This window comes from Eptatretus burgeri, chromosome 3, assembly GCF_056783735.1.
Source record: "Eptatretus burgeri isolate ZD-2024b chromosome 3, Ebu_testis_v1, whole genome shotgun sequence".
In the NCBI taxonomy this organism is placed as follows: domain Eukaryota; kingdom Metazoa; phylum Chordata; class Myxini; order Myxiniformes; family Myxinidae; genus Eptatretus; species Eptatretus burgeri.
The window spans coordinates 97944925-97962978 of NC_140963.1; the positions used below are offsets into that span (position 1 = coordinate 97944925).

The 18054-nt window shown below is 47.9% G+C and overlaps 1 protein-coding gene, 1 long non-coding RNA gene and 1 pseudogene across 4 annotated transcripts in view; 2 read left to right on the forward strand and 1 right to left on the reverse strand.

Annotated features, from left to right (window-relative positions):
* The window catches only part of LOC147030504 (THAP domain-containing protein 2-like), a 344307-nt gene that overhangs the window by 319726 nt on the left and 6527 nt on the right, over positions 1 to 18054 (forward strand). For both annotated transcript variants that reach the window (XM_085874629.1, XM_085874628.1), the window contains one exon: positions 17898 to 17998. In XM_085874629.1, the coding sequence (XP_085730755.1) occupies positions 17898 to 17998 (101 nt within the window). The remainder of the gene's footprint in view (positions 1 to 17897; positions 17999 to 18054) is intronic.
* On the reverse strand, positions 2887 to 4337 carry LOC147030509 (uncharacterized). 2 transcript variants are annotated; one of them, XR_015056416.1, is made up of 4 exons: positions 3948 to 4337; positions 3689 to 3847; positions 3344 to 3401; positions 2887 to 3054 (listed from the first exon to the last, which is right to left on the reverse strand). It is a non-coding gene; the product is annotated as an uncharacterized LOC147030509 (long non-coding RNA). The 2 variants fall into 2 exon arrangements; XR_015056415.1 differs by having other exon boundaries at positions 3689 to 4337.
* On the forward strand, positions 14328 to 14468 carry LOC147030510 (signal recognition particle RNA; annotated as a pseudogene).

Consider the following 18054-nt stretch of genomic DNA (forward strand, 5'->3'; position numbering starts at 1 on the left):
GATATTATCTCCAGGTCATACAGAATTCACAGTTCGAATTAAAATTAATTTTTATAAAGAAGGGCGTATCGTTTGTATGAGAATAGAACAATGGGGGTATGATATGAATGATTTAGGGTATAATTGGTCATTTAAAATTAACCTCGAAGACCTGGAACAATTAAATCAGTCTCGTAAGGAAGAATATTATCCACTTGGTATCGAGAATGAGTTTTGTGGGGCCACGATTAGTAAACAACAAATAAAAGAATTTAATAAGGGTAAATATAATAATGGTTTTGCCCTTGTTTATCTCATGAAAACAGAAAAAACAGGATTATATATAATAAGTAAGGAAATACAAAATGATTTAACTATGGGAAGATGGGGAGGTGTTTCGTGCCATAATATTATTCTAACATATATTTCTAATACATAAATGACAGCAAGAAGGCTTCAAGAAAATTATCATTTCTGTGTCCAAGCATACCTTCAAGAAAAGGGTATTCGGTATTTTAATAAATATGTTCTACAACATAAGAATGAGGTATTTTCAATAAAAGATTGGCATTATGCTGATGTTGATAAACCGACAACTTTAGATTTAATTAGAATGTTAAATAATGAAAAAATTATAAAGTTAAGAAAAGGTAAGGCTCTATTAGAAATTCAAAAGAAATTTTATTGGTTTCCTGTTGTAAAAAATATTATTTTGGATACAGGAATAACAAGAAATCCTGATGAATATATGTATAATATTCTATGGGGTGTAAGCGATTCAAGGATAGTAAGGGATGAGGAAGGAGTTGAAGAAGAGAGGGAAGAGGAGGAAAAGGAGAAGAGAGAGAAGGAGGAGAGGGAGAAGAAAGAGAAGGAGGAAAGAGAGAAGAGAGAGAGGGATGAAAGGGAGAAGAGAGAGAGGGAGGAAAGAGAGAAGAGAGAGAGGGAGGAGAGGGAGGAAAGAGAGTGGATGAATAAATATCAAAATATGGAAACCAGTGAGATTCAAAAAAGAATAGGGGTATTACAGAAAATAACTCAACCCACCGAGGAGGAAAACAAAGAATTGATGTCTATTTACAATACTTTCGACAAGACTATTGACATCGAGAAGACATGTTGATCGGTTCATTGTGAAGAAGATGATCAGTGCTAAATTGAAACTTGGACTTGGAAATTCAAAAAACTTGTAAGCTCTAATGATGTCATTAAGATTGAAGAGCAATTAGCTGATGAATTACATAAACAAATATTCACAAAGTTTCAGAGAAGGAAAGTTTATTCCAAGGAAGTAGATTATATCTGGTCTGCTGATTTGATTGAACTCAATAATGATAAGGGGTACAAGTATGCTTTAACCGTTATTGATTTGAGGAGTAGATATGTGTGGGTTGTCCCTTTAAAAAACAAAACAGGTAATACTCTTATGTTAGCTTTTCAACAGATATTTAATAAAAGTAAGAGAAAACCTAAAAAATTGTGGACTGATGAGGGTAGAGAGTTTTATAACAAGACATTTATGAATTTTCTAAAAAATAACAGTATTACATTATACAGTACCTTTAATGAAGGGAAGGCAGTTGTTGTTGAACGTTTTAATCGTACCTTAAAAGAGAGACTATATAAAAATTCACACAACTCGGTTCACAACAATGGTCATCTTTTATTCAGGATATTGTGGATAAGTATAATGACACGATTCACACGGCAACAAATATGAAACCATCAGAAACATTTACAAAATTAAAATATGAAAAAGAGATTAATGTCAGAAAACCTAAGTTCAAAGTTGGTGATATCGTAAGAATATATAGGTGGAAATCTCATTTTGAAAAAGGTTATGCGAAAAGATGGACCAACGAGCTTTTTAAAATTGTTGATGTAATAGATACGGTCCCTTGGACTTATAAGATATATGATTTGGAAGGGGAAGAGATTTTAGGTTCATTTTATTCACAGGAATTACAAAAGACAAAGATGAATTGAAATTTTTTGACTCCGCCCCTTTTTGACTCCACCCACACAAGCCCCGCCCACACAAGCCCCCCGCCCACACAAACCCCACACAAACCCCACCACACACCCCCTCACAAGCTCCAATAAATTGAATTTTTTTGACTCCGCCCCTTTTTGACTCCGCCCACACACGCCCCTCCCACCGAAGCCCCGCCCACACAAACCCCACACAAACCCCACACAAGCTCCACACAAGCTCCACACAAAAACTCCACACAAGCTCCACAACACAAACCCCACACAAGCTCCACCCATATTCATCATATTCACATAATTAGTGATTAGTTAATTAGTTCCCCCCACACACAACATGTTTATTTAATTAAAAAATTATCCACCCATCCACACAAGCTCCACTCATCCACCCATCCCCCCATCTCTCCACCCATCCATTTATCCACACAAACCTCATCCACATAAGCCTCATCCACATTCACCCCTCCCACACAAGCTCCACCCACATAAACCCCTGCCCACATAAACCCTGCCCACATAAATCCCTCCCACATAAGCCCTGCCTACACAAGCTCCACACAAAAACTCCACACACATAAACCCTGTCCACATAAACCCCTCCCACACAAGCTCCACCCACATAAACCCCGCCCACACAAGCCCCACCCACACAAGCCCCACCCACACACACCCCGCCCACACAAGCCCCTCCCACACACCCCCCACACAAGCCCCACGAAGCCCTGCCCACACAAGCCCCGCCCACACAAGCCCCACCCCCTCAACCCCCCTGTGCGCCCCCACCTTCGACCCACCACCTCCCTCATCCCACCCCCACCCCTCCCCACACACACATGTTGTGGGGAGGGGTGGGATGGGGGGGGGAGGGGTCATTGGGGAGCGCACCTACCCCCCCTCCCCCAACCCCCTCCCCCTTTACATCTCTTTTATTCTTTTCTTGTAATTCAGAATCAAGTAATTGTAAACAAAACAAATATAATTTATTAATATTGAAAATATTAAATATTCATTTGCGAGAATGTATAATCTTTCCCAGCAATCTTCTTCAGATGTCTTGTGATTTCGAAACTCAGACACCATATTCTGTTTTGAAACAAAAAGTGGATAATAATTAGGTTTTATAAAGATAATTACATGGTAATATGAGTAAGCCTCGTTGACCACTGAATTAACACACCAGGAGCCTGTCATCCTTTCAAGGTCAATAAAATGAATTCCAGTGTACTGACAAAACCATGTCCAAACTAATGATGCAACCAACATAAGGCGACATTCTAAAGAGAGAGTGATATTAATAATAATTCAGAAATATTTACCTCCAGAAAATCATGTGTTGTACGAGTGATATTAATAATAATTCAGAAATATTTACCTCCAGAAAATCATGTGTTGTACAAGATTGCTTCAACAGCTGATGTTGTGCGATAGTGCTGAAAAAAAAAAAATAAGTCAAGGGTATAGATGAAGAGACAGACAGGGAAAGCAACACACACACACGCACACACACACACATATACACACACATAGACACACACACACACGTGCCTCACCATTGGTTTAATTCATTCGAGATCAGAGACCAGTCATTATAAATCATTGACCTCTTCAATAAGAGCAGAGAGAGGTAGGTAGAAAGACAGACAGAGAGACACACACACACACACACACACACACACACACACACACACACACACACACACACACACACGTGTCTCACCATTGGTTTAATTCCTTCGAGATGAGAGGACGTGATAAGACTTCGTGCCACTCATTGTAAATGTCTTTCAATTCTCTTCTAAAATCATTGATCTCTTCAATAAGAGTATTAATTTCATGAACCACGTCGTGATATGTAAACTCAATTTCTTCCAATGCCCTGTCAGGGAAAAAATATATATATATATATCAGAATTATCATGATTTAATTAATAATCATTTGCTTCATCGTTCAAAGAGAAAATCATACACAAACTTACCAACTCTGTAGTGGGCTGTTGTCTTCATCGGAAGAAAGATCGTCCATGCCCCAGTTGTAAAAATGAAAATCCCGTCTGGCAGAAACTTTGTCTGGCGAATCACTTATAAAGCAACGATGAGGAGATTGCTTAATCATTGGGTGTGGGCACAGGAAATGACAAGCTTCTCTTAATGATCTCATCTGGCCACCGCCCGAGTTGCAAATCATTTTTGTACATAAACCACGCCATAAAAGTTTTGATTTAAATGTTTTCAGTTCGTGTTCTGAGATAAAATATAAACACGAGACCTTGTCTCACAGAATAGTTCCTATTTTTTCACAGCATGACAGTCCAAAACCACTTCCTCATTCACACAGCACGGCCGTGTCAAAAAAAACACTTCCTCATTTTCACAGCATGAACTGTAAACATTTGAAACAAAACTTTTTTTATGGCATGGTTTATGTACAAAAATGATTTGCAACTCGGGCGGTGGCCAGATGAGATCATTAAGAGAAGTTTATCATTTCGTAATGGCACAAAAGGGGTATCTTAAAAAATATAAAGATTCAAATGTTTTGTTTTTCAATATTTTAGATGGGGATTATTGTGCAAAGAAAATTAAACTATTCAAGGAATTTGAGAATGAACAAATGTTTATAGGTTCAATGAGTGAGCTAAACAATATGCATTGGTTATTTGATAAAGAGTGCCCCGAGGCTTAGACGTTTCAGATATTTCTTCAGAATCACCTTTAACAAATCTTTATCTTGTTGTATGGGTTATTTGATAAAGAGTGTCCCGGGGCTTAGACGTTTCAGATATTTCTTTAGAATCACCTTTAACAAATCTTTATCTTGTTGTAAGGGTTATTTGAATAGAGAGTGCCCCGAGGCTTCGACATTTCAGATATTTCTTTAGAATCACCTTTAACAAATCTTTATCTTGTTGTATGGGCTATTTGAATAGAGAGCCCCGAGGTTAAAAGGGGAAATAAAAAAATGACCGTTTTTACAGCCATTTTTCCCTGCTGTGCAGGGGTTTGGCTTTTTCTTGAGGCAATGTTTTATGGCCGGATGCCCTTCCTGACGCCAACCCTGGTCGCCTCTTACGACACACAGGGATATGGTACACCTATTCTAACCGGGGCATACACCGGGACCAGTACACTGGCACTCATTTCGCCGACCTCGGAAGGATGGTAGGCTGAGTCAACCCCCTGGTGTTAATTCAGCAGCCAACGGGGCTTGAACTCAGGACCCTGGGATCCCAAGCCGCCACCCTAACCACTAAGCCAACACCAGGCTCCAGGTTAAAAGGGGAGACAAATAAATATACCTTGGGCTAAAAAGGGGATTTATTTTTTTAGGGGAAAAAAAAGAAAAATTTCATGGCTGAAAATCCCCCATTCATTTACATGGGGAAAAGTGAGCCAGAACCAGTATTCTTTCCCTACTAACAGCCACGACCTTTACCGTCACATCTCGCTCTCGCAACCATCGCATCACCGCCATTCCCGCGCCGCTTTTGGGCACCGATACTGGACACGTGCAGGGCGCGCACCGAGCAGCGGGTGCAGAAACACCAGCCTTTCCGAAGAAATCGGATCAAAAACTATTCACGCCCACTTCTGTTCCGTCCTATCAGCGAGCATGGGGCGATTTGGCCCCGCCTCCAGGTGCGTCGGAGTAATATCGCTATATGCAGATTCATGGATCAAAAAGCATTCACGCCCACTTTTCCTCTGTCCAATGGGGAGCCAGCCAGAGGTGAAGGGTCGGAGGTAAAGGGTCGAAGGTGAAGGAGCGAAGCCACGGGGGCTATAAAGGGCCGCGTTCGATCGCCGAGTAGTTGAGTTGGGAAGAAGGAGCAGTTGAGTTGGGAAGAAGGAGTTGGAAAGAGTCAGTCAAGGAGAGTGGAGAAGAGAAGAGTCGGAGAAAGCAGTTGGACGGAGCTGTGGCGAGTGGGAGAGTTGGAGAGGCGGCGGCGGCGAAGGCAGTCAAGAGGGCGCTCGTTTCAGAGTCGGGGAGCTGCGGAGAGGGGAGGCCGATAACGCGACCGAGGTCGCGGTGGAGACGCTCGTCGCGGGACCCGAGCCAGCGAGATATCCTCATCCCCCCCGAGCATCAACAACCCCCTCCTGTTTCCCCCCGCGCTGAAATAGTGTGAGAAGGGGGCCCCGTTCCCACCCCATTCCAGACACTGTCCACGAGGCCCGCGGAGTCGGGGCGCCACCGCCATTTTTGCGGCTCATCACCAGACGGGTAGGCTCGACGCGGTCTCGGCCCCAGGCCCGTCTGCCCCCTCATAGTGGAGGGTGGTCCCTTTTTCTTTTGCTTTGAGTATATGTGTTGTCGGCGCCGTCTGTGAAGTAAAACTGTATAAGTGTTGCCGTGTGCTCGGTAGTCGGTGGTAGATCTGCATTGTGTTTCACTTTTACATTTGCTTTTTGTGCATTACTGTGGTGTTTCTTCTTTTACATTTGCTTTTGGTGTATAATTGTATATGTGTGCTTTCCGTTTGCCGCGGAATAAATGTGCTTTATGTTGAACTGTTTTTCCCGTTTCGCTTCGTCTTTTCCTTTATTGAATCTACATCTTACTTCACGTAAAGGGTTGGTCGTGGGCAAATATGCCCGATAATTAATCGAACCGTCGAGGCCGACGATAACACCGCTCGGTTATCCCGATAGTACGGAACGGGTCACTTAAAGTGGCCCGTGTCCGAAGTCGACCTGCGGCGAGGTGCGATCGCCCGGTCTACCCTCCGTGTGGGTACTTAGTTAGGTCGAATTTGGCGAGCAACCCTATCCCACGCGGGGGGCCGATTGGCACGATCGTGGTGAGGCCGAAAGGCCCACCCGTGACTAGTTCCCGGCGTTAGTCCGAGAGGGTCACGACGGGATTGTCCGTCCGGTGGGCGACGTGCCGCGATTCAAGTTACGTGGCCGTCCGCACGCCGGCGGGCGCGAATCTGCAACACTGGTGTCAGGTCGTGAGATACAAACTCATCCCCCTCCTCGCGACACTGGTGTCGGAGAACGGGACAACGGGCTCTCCTGTCTCCAGCTAAATTCACGGGAATCGGTCCAGGGGTGAGAGGAGCGACCCCCGATTCCCTCCAAATTACAAGCGATTCAAATTAACCTTTTACGAGAAATAAGATGGCGTCTCAAGGCGAGCGGGAGCCGGGGGTATTAGGTATGTGTAGTCATGTAGGATCCATGGCCCAGGTCGGTTCTTTTTATAATTATAACCCCACCACTAACTGTGGTCAGTGGGAGCGGCTTGAGCACGAACTTTGCTGGCAAACGGAGTCACACAATGGCAGCGGAGCTCAAAATGGCGACTCCACGTGTGGGAGCGAACGAGCTGGGAGGGAGTGCAACGGCTGTCGGGCCCGCGGTGGAGGCAGGTAAGGAGAAAATAATTCGGGAGACAAGAGACGAGGTGAAAGTAATTGGGAGGGAGAGAAAAGAACAATTAAGACGGAAAGCAAGGATGAGGTACGCGGAGATCGTGAAAGAGCAAGGAGTGAAAAACAGGGAAGGACGGGAGCGACTTAAGGAGAAAGCAAGGTTGACCTACATAAAGATAAGGGAAAGACGCCAGAAAGAAGCAGAGACTAATAGACACGAGGGGACAACAGAAACGAATAAATGTACAGACACGGGAGATGGGAACGATAGAGGAGAGACTGCATGATAATGACGGGGTTAGAGACGCACACACACACAGAGGTAGTGGAGGACGATGAGGTTGAGCTCGCGGAGCGTGTAGGGACCCGGTGCGAGCAGCGGGATAGCCTCCTCCAGGAACGAGGGGTGGGAGTATGCCCCCTTGAGGCGAGTCACGACCATGTGGGTTCGGTCGTGCTTTGCGAGGTCGAGGGGAGGAGTGCTGTGGACAGGTGCACGGAGAGCTTGGGGGGTATAGAGGCCCCGGAGACCCTTGTGGGGACACGAATCCCCAGTGTGGTTATCCCGGTGTGTGTGGTGTCGAGGTGTGCGTTCACGAGTGTGGCGAAATGCGTGCTGCAACGCACGCATAGCGCGGGTCCAAGGGCGTGTGTGAGAGCGACCGGGTGGGTGACAAAGACCCCGTGTGTGGAAGCGACCCCGTGTGTGAGTGGTGTGGTGGTAAGTGTGCAGAAGGGCGTGCTTCCCAGCACGCCGTGTGTGGATGAGGCACCGCGGATGAGTGCCCCCGCGTGTGTGAGTGAGGCACGGTGTATGAGTGAGGCACCGCGGATGAGTGCCCCCGCGTGTGTGAGTAGTATGGTTTGTGTGAGGGAAATGGCACGAGTGAGTGAAAGGCCGCGAGTGAGTGGAGCCACGTGTGCAAGGGAAATGGCATGCGTGAGTGAGCGGCCGAGTGTGAGAGAGACAGCGTGTGCAAGGTCGTTGTGTGTAAGGGAGATGTCGGTCGGCATGTGTGAACATGCAGCCGCGTCTCCCTGGGTGAATGTGATGGAATGGACTGTGAGCGTCGTTACACGCAGGAATGCGTGTGTTGAATGGAGACGACGACGGCGACAAAGGAACGAAAGCCGAGTAGCGGCTGTAGTTGTTTCGGGGACCGTGCCGGGTTCACCCAGCAGCGAGCACGAGGACCGTGCTGTGCAACGCACGAGGCCCCCACGTGCTGCTCGCTTGCGAGAGTAAAGTCCCGGTCCGGAAACGCACGCGGTGGATTTGCCTATCCCGCGGACGGACAAAGTTTAGGCAGGATTACGGATTTGGACCGGACGGGTTCTCCACGCGATTGTGTGTGTTAAGCTCCAACGGGCAAAGCACATGTGTTCGCGTGGGGAACCCCTCGAGACGTGGGGCTTGTGTTTTTTTTATGCGCACGGTGACGCCATGGCTGCACGTGGGGTTGGAATCCGGCAGGAGGAGTATCCCTGCCGGATGGTACCGTCCAAGGAGGGACGAGGTACACGTGCCGCTGCATGACGTCACGGGCAGGTGCAAAGTGCGCGAGCTGTGAGTTGCCGCGCTGGTGCTGCGCATGTGAAAAAAAAAAAAAGCAAGCCTCACTTTCGGGTGCACAGGATTCCCGGGCAAGGGGTGGAAGACCCCCTTACCAGGGCACAGGATGGAAACTAGTTAGGGGGAAGGGTTAGCTTAGTTAGACCGACTTCATGGGGCAGGGGTAAGTCCTCATGGAGTCCGTGGAATGGATTAGTTAGAGGGATTTAGATGAGCTTTAGGTGGGGAAATAAAAGTTATTTTAGAGATTTGGAGACAGTGACAGCCTTTGAGTGTGTAGAAGGGACATAGTTTAGCTACGTAGTGTTAAAAGGAACGTGCTGTAGTGTAAGGGATGACGTGGGAGCACGAGTTAGTTAGGGGATGTAGTTAGAAGGATGGCAGAGTTCAGCGGTGAGTGTGTTGAAGAGTTGGTGAGTGAAGTGGAAGCATGTGCTTGTTGAGTGAGTGAGGCCAGCGGGTCTGTGTGTATGGAGCGAATGGGGACTGCATGGTGCGATGAGTGATTGGGGGGAGGAGTGACTCCCGCCCAAGGGACCCTGGGGTCAGTGTAGAGTGAGTTAGGGGGTTAGTCAAATTTACAAAATGGAGGTCGTTTTGTTGTTGGTGGGAGTGTAGGCTCGAAACCCGTTTGGAGGGGTGCAGGAGCCCTGTTGACGGGCTGGGAGCGTGGCTGCGAAAGGTGAGTATCGCTGAGTGGGTACCCCGGGCACCAGGCTAGTCAGCCGTGGTAGGCCAAGGGCCCATGGGGGGCCGGGATAGCGTAGTGGGCACGGGTGCGCCTGCTTGGTGCGGGGGCCCGGGGCGCCATTAGCTGCGTGGGCAGTGTTGTGGGCATGGGTGACCCTCGGAAAGGGGCCTGGGAAGCCAGCCTGCCACGTGTGCGTTTCAGGGGAGGTGCCATGGGGGGCACTCCCCGGTGTTAGGGAGCTAGTAGGCTCGGAGGCAGTGTAGTGCCCGGGGGTGCCATAGCGGGAGATTCGGCAGAGGGTCGTGCCTGCCAAAGGGAGCCACGCGTCCCAGCCATGAGACCGTGTGAGGGCACGGAGAGAAAATTGGGGGGCGAGGCCCGAAAATGTGAGAACACCAACACAGGCGATGGGAATCTGGGTTGTTAGAACCAATAGTTTAAGCGAGAGACGCTTGTTGAAAGCCCCGGGGTAGTTTAAAGGTTAATGGTTAGGGTAGATTAGGAAGTGTACCCCTCCGCACCATCCATCCCCTTGCTGTCGTTGTCGGCCGCTGGACCCACTTTGGTTATAGATCGCTGAACTCTGGGGAGGCCATCCTGAGGCTTCGTTGGGCCTCGACACAGGACGTTAGCTCTCCCTTATTCCCCTCCGGGAAGGGAACGTAGGGGTTGGGAGTAGGCTAGGTGACAGGATAGGTTAGCCGAACAAGGACAGTACAGGGGGTTAGGGGACGATTTATAGTGGGGAAGTAAAAATAAAAAAAATAAAAATATAAGTTGGGGCTCAATTGGGGTTTGACAAATTAAGGGAGTGGGTATAGACAGTGACAGGCAAAGGCGATAGGTTGGGAGGGAGACCGTAGGGTAGGTCCGAGCCCGCCTTCCCAGTGGCCAGCACCACCGCACTCCCTCCACCAACCTCCACCGAACGGCAAAGGCTGGCCAGCTTCATCTGCTGGCTGCGTTGCTGCAAGGCAAAGGACGGCCCACTTCATCGGCAGCTGTTGTTTTGCTGCAAGGCCTGTGCCGGCTGGATCGTCTGCAGCTGCTGTGCTGCAAGGCCTGTGCCGGTCGGATTGTCTGCAGCTGCTGTGCTTCAAGGCCTGTGCCGGCCAGTTCATCTGCCGGCTGTGTTTGCCTACAGCGGCCTTGTTCTGCAGGCTGTGTTTGCCTGATCACCTTTGCCATGCCATGCCCACTGCCCCTGTTCACCAGCCCTGTTCAATTTTTGCTTTGCCCCCCCCCCCCCTGTTCATTGCCATGTGCCCCAGGATCAGAAAGCAACAGTTTTCAAGCTGAAAGAACTGCCCTGTTGGCAGCTACAACACGGGCCTGCAGTGGCGGCCCGTGCACCGTGTTTGCGTGCATCCATTCATCCATCCATTCGTTGTGTTCATTGCGTGTGCCACTTGAGCTGGCACGTAGACTGCGTTTGTGCAGCCCATGCACCGTTTTTCACTGCGTTCAGTTAAAAAGGGAAGGCCTTAGACTGCGTGTGAGCAGCCGGCCACGTTCCCTGTCACCTGCATTGTTTGAGCCAGAGACTGCATGCAAGCAGCCTGGCTCCCTGCGAACTGCTTTCTTTTTGCAGAGTTCATTGATCCTGGGCCATGGTTTAGTGTAAAATTTGTAAGTTAAGGTTAAGATGTACTGTACATATGAGTGCGCCCCCGGCATGTCTGTCTTAGCGCCGGCAATTTTATTTAAGTCGTCCGTGTGAGTGAGTTTGTTTAGGTAGTTACTCAGCCCTCAGGTTATTTATTTTGGGGACACGAATACCATGAATGTCGCACTCAGGGATCCGTAGGTAAAATGTACTAGGGGAAAACTACACATGATGGCACACGAAAATTTGACGACTCGGGACGAGTCTGTAAAAAGGGGAGGGGGTAGTGTTGTGGTTGATGAAATTCGCAAACCACCATTCAGGTCCCTTAGGTGAGATATCTCTGTAAGTATATGTGTAGTTAGGCCCAAACCCGTTGTTTAGAGGGAATAAATGTCATTCATTCGGGCTGCGACCCCTCTAGATAGCCGTTTTTCTTTTACTATCTTTATTTTGGACCAGCCGCCATTACTACCATCACAACCACCACCAACCACGTCTCAACAGCCATCACACAACAACCCCCAACCGCAACGCCGCTTCACAACAACAGCCACGACCTTTACCGTCACATCTCGCTCTCGCAACCATCGCATCACCGCCATTCCCGCGCCGCTTGTGGGCACCGATACTGGACTCGTGCAGGGCGCGCACCGAGCAGCGGGTGCAGAAACACCAGCCTTTCCGAAGAAATCGGATCAAAAACTATTCACGCCCACTTCTGTTCCGTCCTATCAGCGAGCATGGGGCGATTTGGCCCCGCCTCCAGGTGTGTCGGAGTAATATCGCTATATGCAGATTCATGGATCAAAAAGCATTCACGCCCACTTTTCCCCTGTCCAATGGGGAGCCAGCCAGAGGTGAAGGGTCGGAGGTAAAGGGTTGAAGATGAAGGAGCGAAGCCACGGGGGCTATAAAGGGCCGCGTTCACTCGCCGAGTAGTTGAGTTGGGAAGAAGGAGCAGTTGAGTTGGGAAGAAGGAGTTGGAAAGAGTCAGTCAAGGAGAGTGGAGAAGAGAAGAGTCGGAGAAAGCAGTTGGACGGAGCTGTGGCGAGTGGGAGAGTTGGAGAGGCAGCGGCGGCGAAGGCAGTCAAGAGGGCGCTCGTGTCAGAGTCGGGGAGCTGCGGAGAGGGGAGGCCGATAATGCGACCGAGGTCGCGGTGGAGACGCTCGTCGCCGGACCCGAGCCAGCGAGATATCCTCATCCCCCCGAGCATCAACAACCCCCTCCTGTTTCCCCCCGCGCTGAGATAGTGTGAGAAGGGGGCCCCGTTCCCACCCCATTCCAGACACTGTCCGCGAGGCCCGCGGAGTCGGGGCGCCACCGCCATTTTTGCGGCTCATCACCAGACGGGTAGGCTCGACGCGGTCTCGGCCCCAGGCCCGTCTGCCCCCTCATAGTGGAGGGTGGTCCCTTTTTCTTTTGCTTTGAGTATATGTGTTGTCGGCGCCGTCTGTGAAGTAAAACTGTATAAGTGTTGCCGTGTGCTCGGTAGTCGGTGGTAGATCTGCATTGTGTTTCACTTTTACATTTGTTTTTTGTGCATTACTATGGTGTTTCTTCTTTTACATTTGCTTTTGGTGTATAATTGTATATGTGTGCTTTCCGTTTGCCGCGGAATAAATGTACTTTATGTTGAACTGTTTTTCCCGTTTCGCTTCATCTTTTCCTTTATTGAATCTCCATCTTACTTCACGTAAAGGGTTGGTCGTGGGCAAATACGCCCGATAATTAATCGAACCGTCGAGGCCGACGATAACACCGCTCGGTTATCCCGATAGTACGGAACGGGTCGCTTAAAGTGGCCCGTGTCCGAAGTCAACCTGCGGCGAGGTGCGATCGCCCGGTCTACCCTCCGTGTGGGTACTTAGGTAGGTCGAATTTGGCGAGCAACCCTATCCCACGCGGGGGGCCGATTGGCACGATCGTGGTGAGGCCGAAAGGCCCACCCGTGACTAGTTCCCGGCGTTAGTCCGAGAGGGTCACGACGGGATTGTCCGTCCGGTGGGCGACGTGCCGCGATTCGAGTTACGTGGCCGTTCGCACGCCGGCGGGCGCGAATCCGCAACAATATATTGGGTTGGGAATTTTAATGGGCTACCGCTGTCTTTTAACTGATTTATAAATGATAGAACCAAGCAATAACCAAACCAAAGACTGGAGACGTAATCAGCCTTGGTATTTAAATGGGAAACATAAAGAATGTGAGAAATATCAAATAAGTCTTAATGAAGAAATAACCGGGGAAAAGTAGATAAAACAAATAAGCGGATAAATTTAATTACAAATACGTTGGAGGATGTAAAGAAAAAAATATCCTTGAATGGACTGAAAACTTTGATGGTTATCAATTGAACAATGGAAAAATTTGCTACAATCTCAAAATGATATGTGGCTCAGGAGGTGGTCAAATAAGAGCATTGAGAGAAGTTTATCATTTCATTTCTGCTCAACAAAGACACTTAAATCAAGAACCAAGTTCCAAGTTATTATTTGTGAATATACTCGATGGAAATGAATGTTATAAGGAAATTAAGTTATTCCCTAAAGTAGAACATGGGAAAATATTTGTTGGTTCGCTCTTTGAGTGGAATGAAAATATAAAAGGACTGTGATTATGTTGGGCGGAAGACGTGCTTTAATCAATAGGTTTCAATCTTTCATAGGCTCAATTTTACATTTCCTTGTATGGGAGGGAAGGGGATAGGTGGGGAGAAAATCAGTCTCCTATTTTGGGCTTTGGGGGCTTGGGTCAGAAAGCTTTTCCCTTTTTCCCCATTCATTTGAATGGGAGTCCCAGAAACCCCATTTATCATCTCTCTCCCTTCCACAGATATCCTCGTCTCTGTTCCACACTGTTTTGTTCTTCCCTCTCCCACCCCACTTATCTCCCGTTCCCCTTGTTGTACATTCAGTGTTTTAGCTTGAATACGAGCCTCGACATTGCATACAAAAATAAGAAATAAAAATACAAAATTCATTTATTTACTGCTCGACAATGCACTGTCCCAACCCAACCTGTCTCAATGGAAGTGAAGGCAGAAGTCCCCACCTTACATTCCCGGTGGTCAATAAATTTAATTTGACTTGACATTTTATCACTATTTGGAACCGGGCGTAGTGGCGTGCGCCTGTAATCCGGCTACTCGGAGGCTTGGGTTGGAGGATCGCTTGAGGACGGGAGCCCTGCACTGGGCCGCGCTATGAGAGGGTGTAGGGCAGCCCGGAATCATGGTGAAACCCAATCCTTATCCCTGTGTCGTAAGAGGTGACCTGGGTTGCGTCAGGAAGGGCATCCGGCATAAAACCTATGCCAAATCAGTATGCGGATCATAACGGATGATCCGCTGTGGCGACCCCTAACGGGAGCAGCCGAAAGACGAACAACAACATTTTATCACTATTTGGCACAAATCATTATAAACCACATTATGACAATTCAATACATGTGGCAATAAATTATGGCAAACAACAATCGATCACGACAGAAATTCTAATTCAGCATCTCCATGCCGAAATACAGTGGTCAAGAAAAATAAATAACAGTAAAATGAGAACAACTCTGTTTGACCAAATATTTCTCTTACATTGACATAACTCATAAAAGTGATAAACAGAGTGTATGTTCTGAAATCAAAGGGTGGAAATTGTTTTCTCAGCATCATGAAGTCCCTTGTCAAGAAAAGTTATGTAATTGATAAACTGTATATTGGCAGAACTCTTCCTAACAACTATGACCCGATGATGATAAGAAAACCATTATATACACAGAAACATGTGGAGTGTGACGAGCACTCCTCCGATCTCCATTGGACAGAGTCGATCTCCACTGATCATAGTCAAAACTTGTGGAGGTGACCCTTGGTGCGTATTATGTTTAAACAACGAATGTGATCATCATTGCTTAGATATTTATCAGCATGCCATCCTGATGAGGGCAAATAGGCCTGAAATCCAGATAGGCGGCTCTTTTTAATGTTTGATGATGACCATGTAATTTTTGTCTGTTTAACAGTCGCCGGGCTGAGATTTCTGGGTTGTAGGTGACGCTTTGGTGTCGGACTATGTCAAATGGAGATCGGAGGAGTGCTCGTCACACTCCACATGTTTCGATTTACCCGCTGATCACATCACGTGCCCTGTGGTTGAATGGTTTGCATTAGCGGGAGCAATCATCTGGGTGGCAGATGGATGGTTGTTCTCTGCGGATAATGCGCTTTTACCATGTGAGACATAATCTGCAGTGATGCTGATCATCACAGTAAGGTGGTGCATCTGATTACATATACACTACACACTACACACCACACACCAATTTGGGTGTATATATGTGTGTACATACATACATACATACATATACATATATATATATATATATATATATATATATATATATATATATATATATATATATATATATATATATATATAACTGCTTATCACCATGATGGGAATGACCAACGAACCCCAGAGACTTTTCTGGCAGCATCTGCCAGAAAAGCCCAGTCTCATCGGCATCGGCATTGTACACGTCCCGAGGCTGATACCTTTCCAAGATGTCTTTCAATTTGCCATCCTTCCAGTCGTGCACCACTGCCGAATCCACGCTGCCTGATTCGCCGCACTTCTTGACCTTGCGATTCCCCACCTCACTTTGAATCTGTCTATCCAGTGCATCGGCAAGGTCTCGGCATCATCATGCCCGAGGTCCACAGCGAATTTACGTGCCTTCAGCAGCAACATTTCACCGTCCAACCGAATATTTGGTTGAGCCGACATTTGCCGAAACCAGATTATGAGCGCGTCATCGATATCTTAAAAGGACACACATTTCACGAGTTTCACATTTACCACCGGCCTTGCGATCTTCTCCACTTGTCCAAATATCTTGCCCTTGTTCTTCAAGATATCGTTCAATGTCTGCCGTTTGATGTCCAATTTCTCAGTTATGGCTGTTTTCTTCATCAGTGGGTTTGCCTCGCAAAACTGGATAATGTCGTATTTTTCTTGGTAGGTTTTAGTTGTAAGCTTACGCTTAGGCACCATTGTCCTGCCTGCAGTGCGATAAACGTGTGTACGCAGTTATAAATAGCCTATCACTGGCGGTGTACACCAATGAGCGAGCATCACGATTCCATGAAATCGGGCTTCTCAGGAGGCAGCAGTTCCGTGTGACGAGTTAGGAGTGGTAATTTACTTGAGTTTCTATTACGCGGGAACGGACAACATCTGACGACTGAGACGAAGTGACGACTTAGAGATGACGACTTACAGAGGGATGACCCTTTATTCAAAGGATTTAACATGAGATAAATTCGGGACTTTTTGACGCTGCCGACTTAGGCGAAGTGACGAGTTACACGCTGCCGACTTAAGCCTTGTCTACTGTGTATATATATATATACATACACACTGATAAGCCAAAACATTATGACCACTGACAGGTGAAGTGAATAATATTGATTGTCTTGTTACAATGGCACCTGTCAAGGGGTGGGATATATTAGGCAGCAAGTGAACAGTCAGTTCTTGAAGTTGATGTGTTGGATGCAGGAGAAATGGGCAGGAGTAAAGATCTGAGCAACTTTAACAAAGGCCAAATTGTTATGGCCAGAAGACTGGGTCAGAGCATCTCTGAAACGGCAAGGCTTGTGGGGTGCTCTCGGTCAGCTGTGGTGAGTACCTTCCGACAGTGGTCTAAGGAGGGACAAGCCACACACCAGCGACAGGGTGTTGGGTGTCCAAGGCTCATCGATGCACGAGAACAACGAAGGCTATCCCTTCTGGTCCGAACCCACAGAAGGTGTACTGTGGCACATCACAGAAAATTTTCATGGTGGTCATGGGAGGAATGTGTCACAATCCACAGTGCATCACACCCTGCTGTGTATGGGGCTGCGTAGTCGCAGACCGGTCAGAGTGCCCATGATGACCCCTGTCCACCGTTGAAAGTGCCTACAATGGGCACCTGAGCATCGGAACTGGACCTTGGAGCAGTAGAAGAAGAAGGTCGCCTGGTCTGATGATTCCCGTTTTCATTTGGATCACGTGGATGGCCGTGAACGTGTGCGCCGTTTACCTGGGGAAGTGGTGGCACCAGGATGCACTGTGAGAAGACGACAAGTCGGTGGAGGGAGTGTGATGCTCTGGGCAATGTTCTGCTGGGAAACCCTGGGTTCGGCCATTCATATGGACGTCAATTTGATACGTGTCACCTACCTAAACATCTTTGCAGACCAGGTACACCCTTTCCAGGATGGCAATGGTATTCCCTGATGGCAGTAACCTCTTTCAGCAGGATAATGTACCCTGCCACACTGCACACATTGTTCGGGAATGGCTTGTGGAACATGATGAAGTGTTCACGGAGTTGCCATGGCCTCCAAATTCTCCAGATCTCAATCCAATTGAGCATCTGTGGGATGTGCTTGACCGACAAGTCTAATCTGGACAGCGGCTCAAACTCACAACTTACAGGACTTAAATGATTTGCTGCTAATGTTTTGGAGCCAGATACCACAGGACACCTTCAGGGGTCTTGTAGAGTCCATGCCTCGGTGGGTCGGCACTGTTTTGGCGGAACACGGAGGACCAATAGCATATTCGGCAGGTGGTCATAATGTTTTGGCTCATCAGTGTACATGTATTTGTGCTCATCTACTCCGCTGTGCACCGCTCAGGTTCCTCCGCGGACACGAGCCCCAGGCGTGTGACTGCGGGCCTAGCTAAAGGACCATTGTTGGGTGCTGCACCACGAAGCACCCCTCCCTCCAACGTGCAGGTACCCAGCCGATCCGCGACCTCTCCCTGGCTGTGAGGTTCCTTGGAATTCACCTG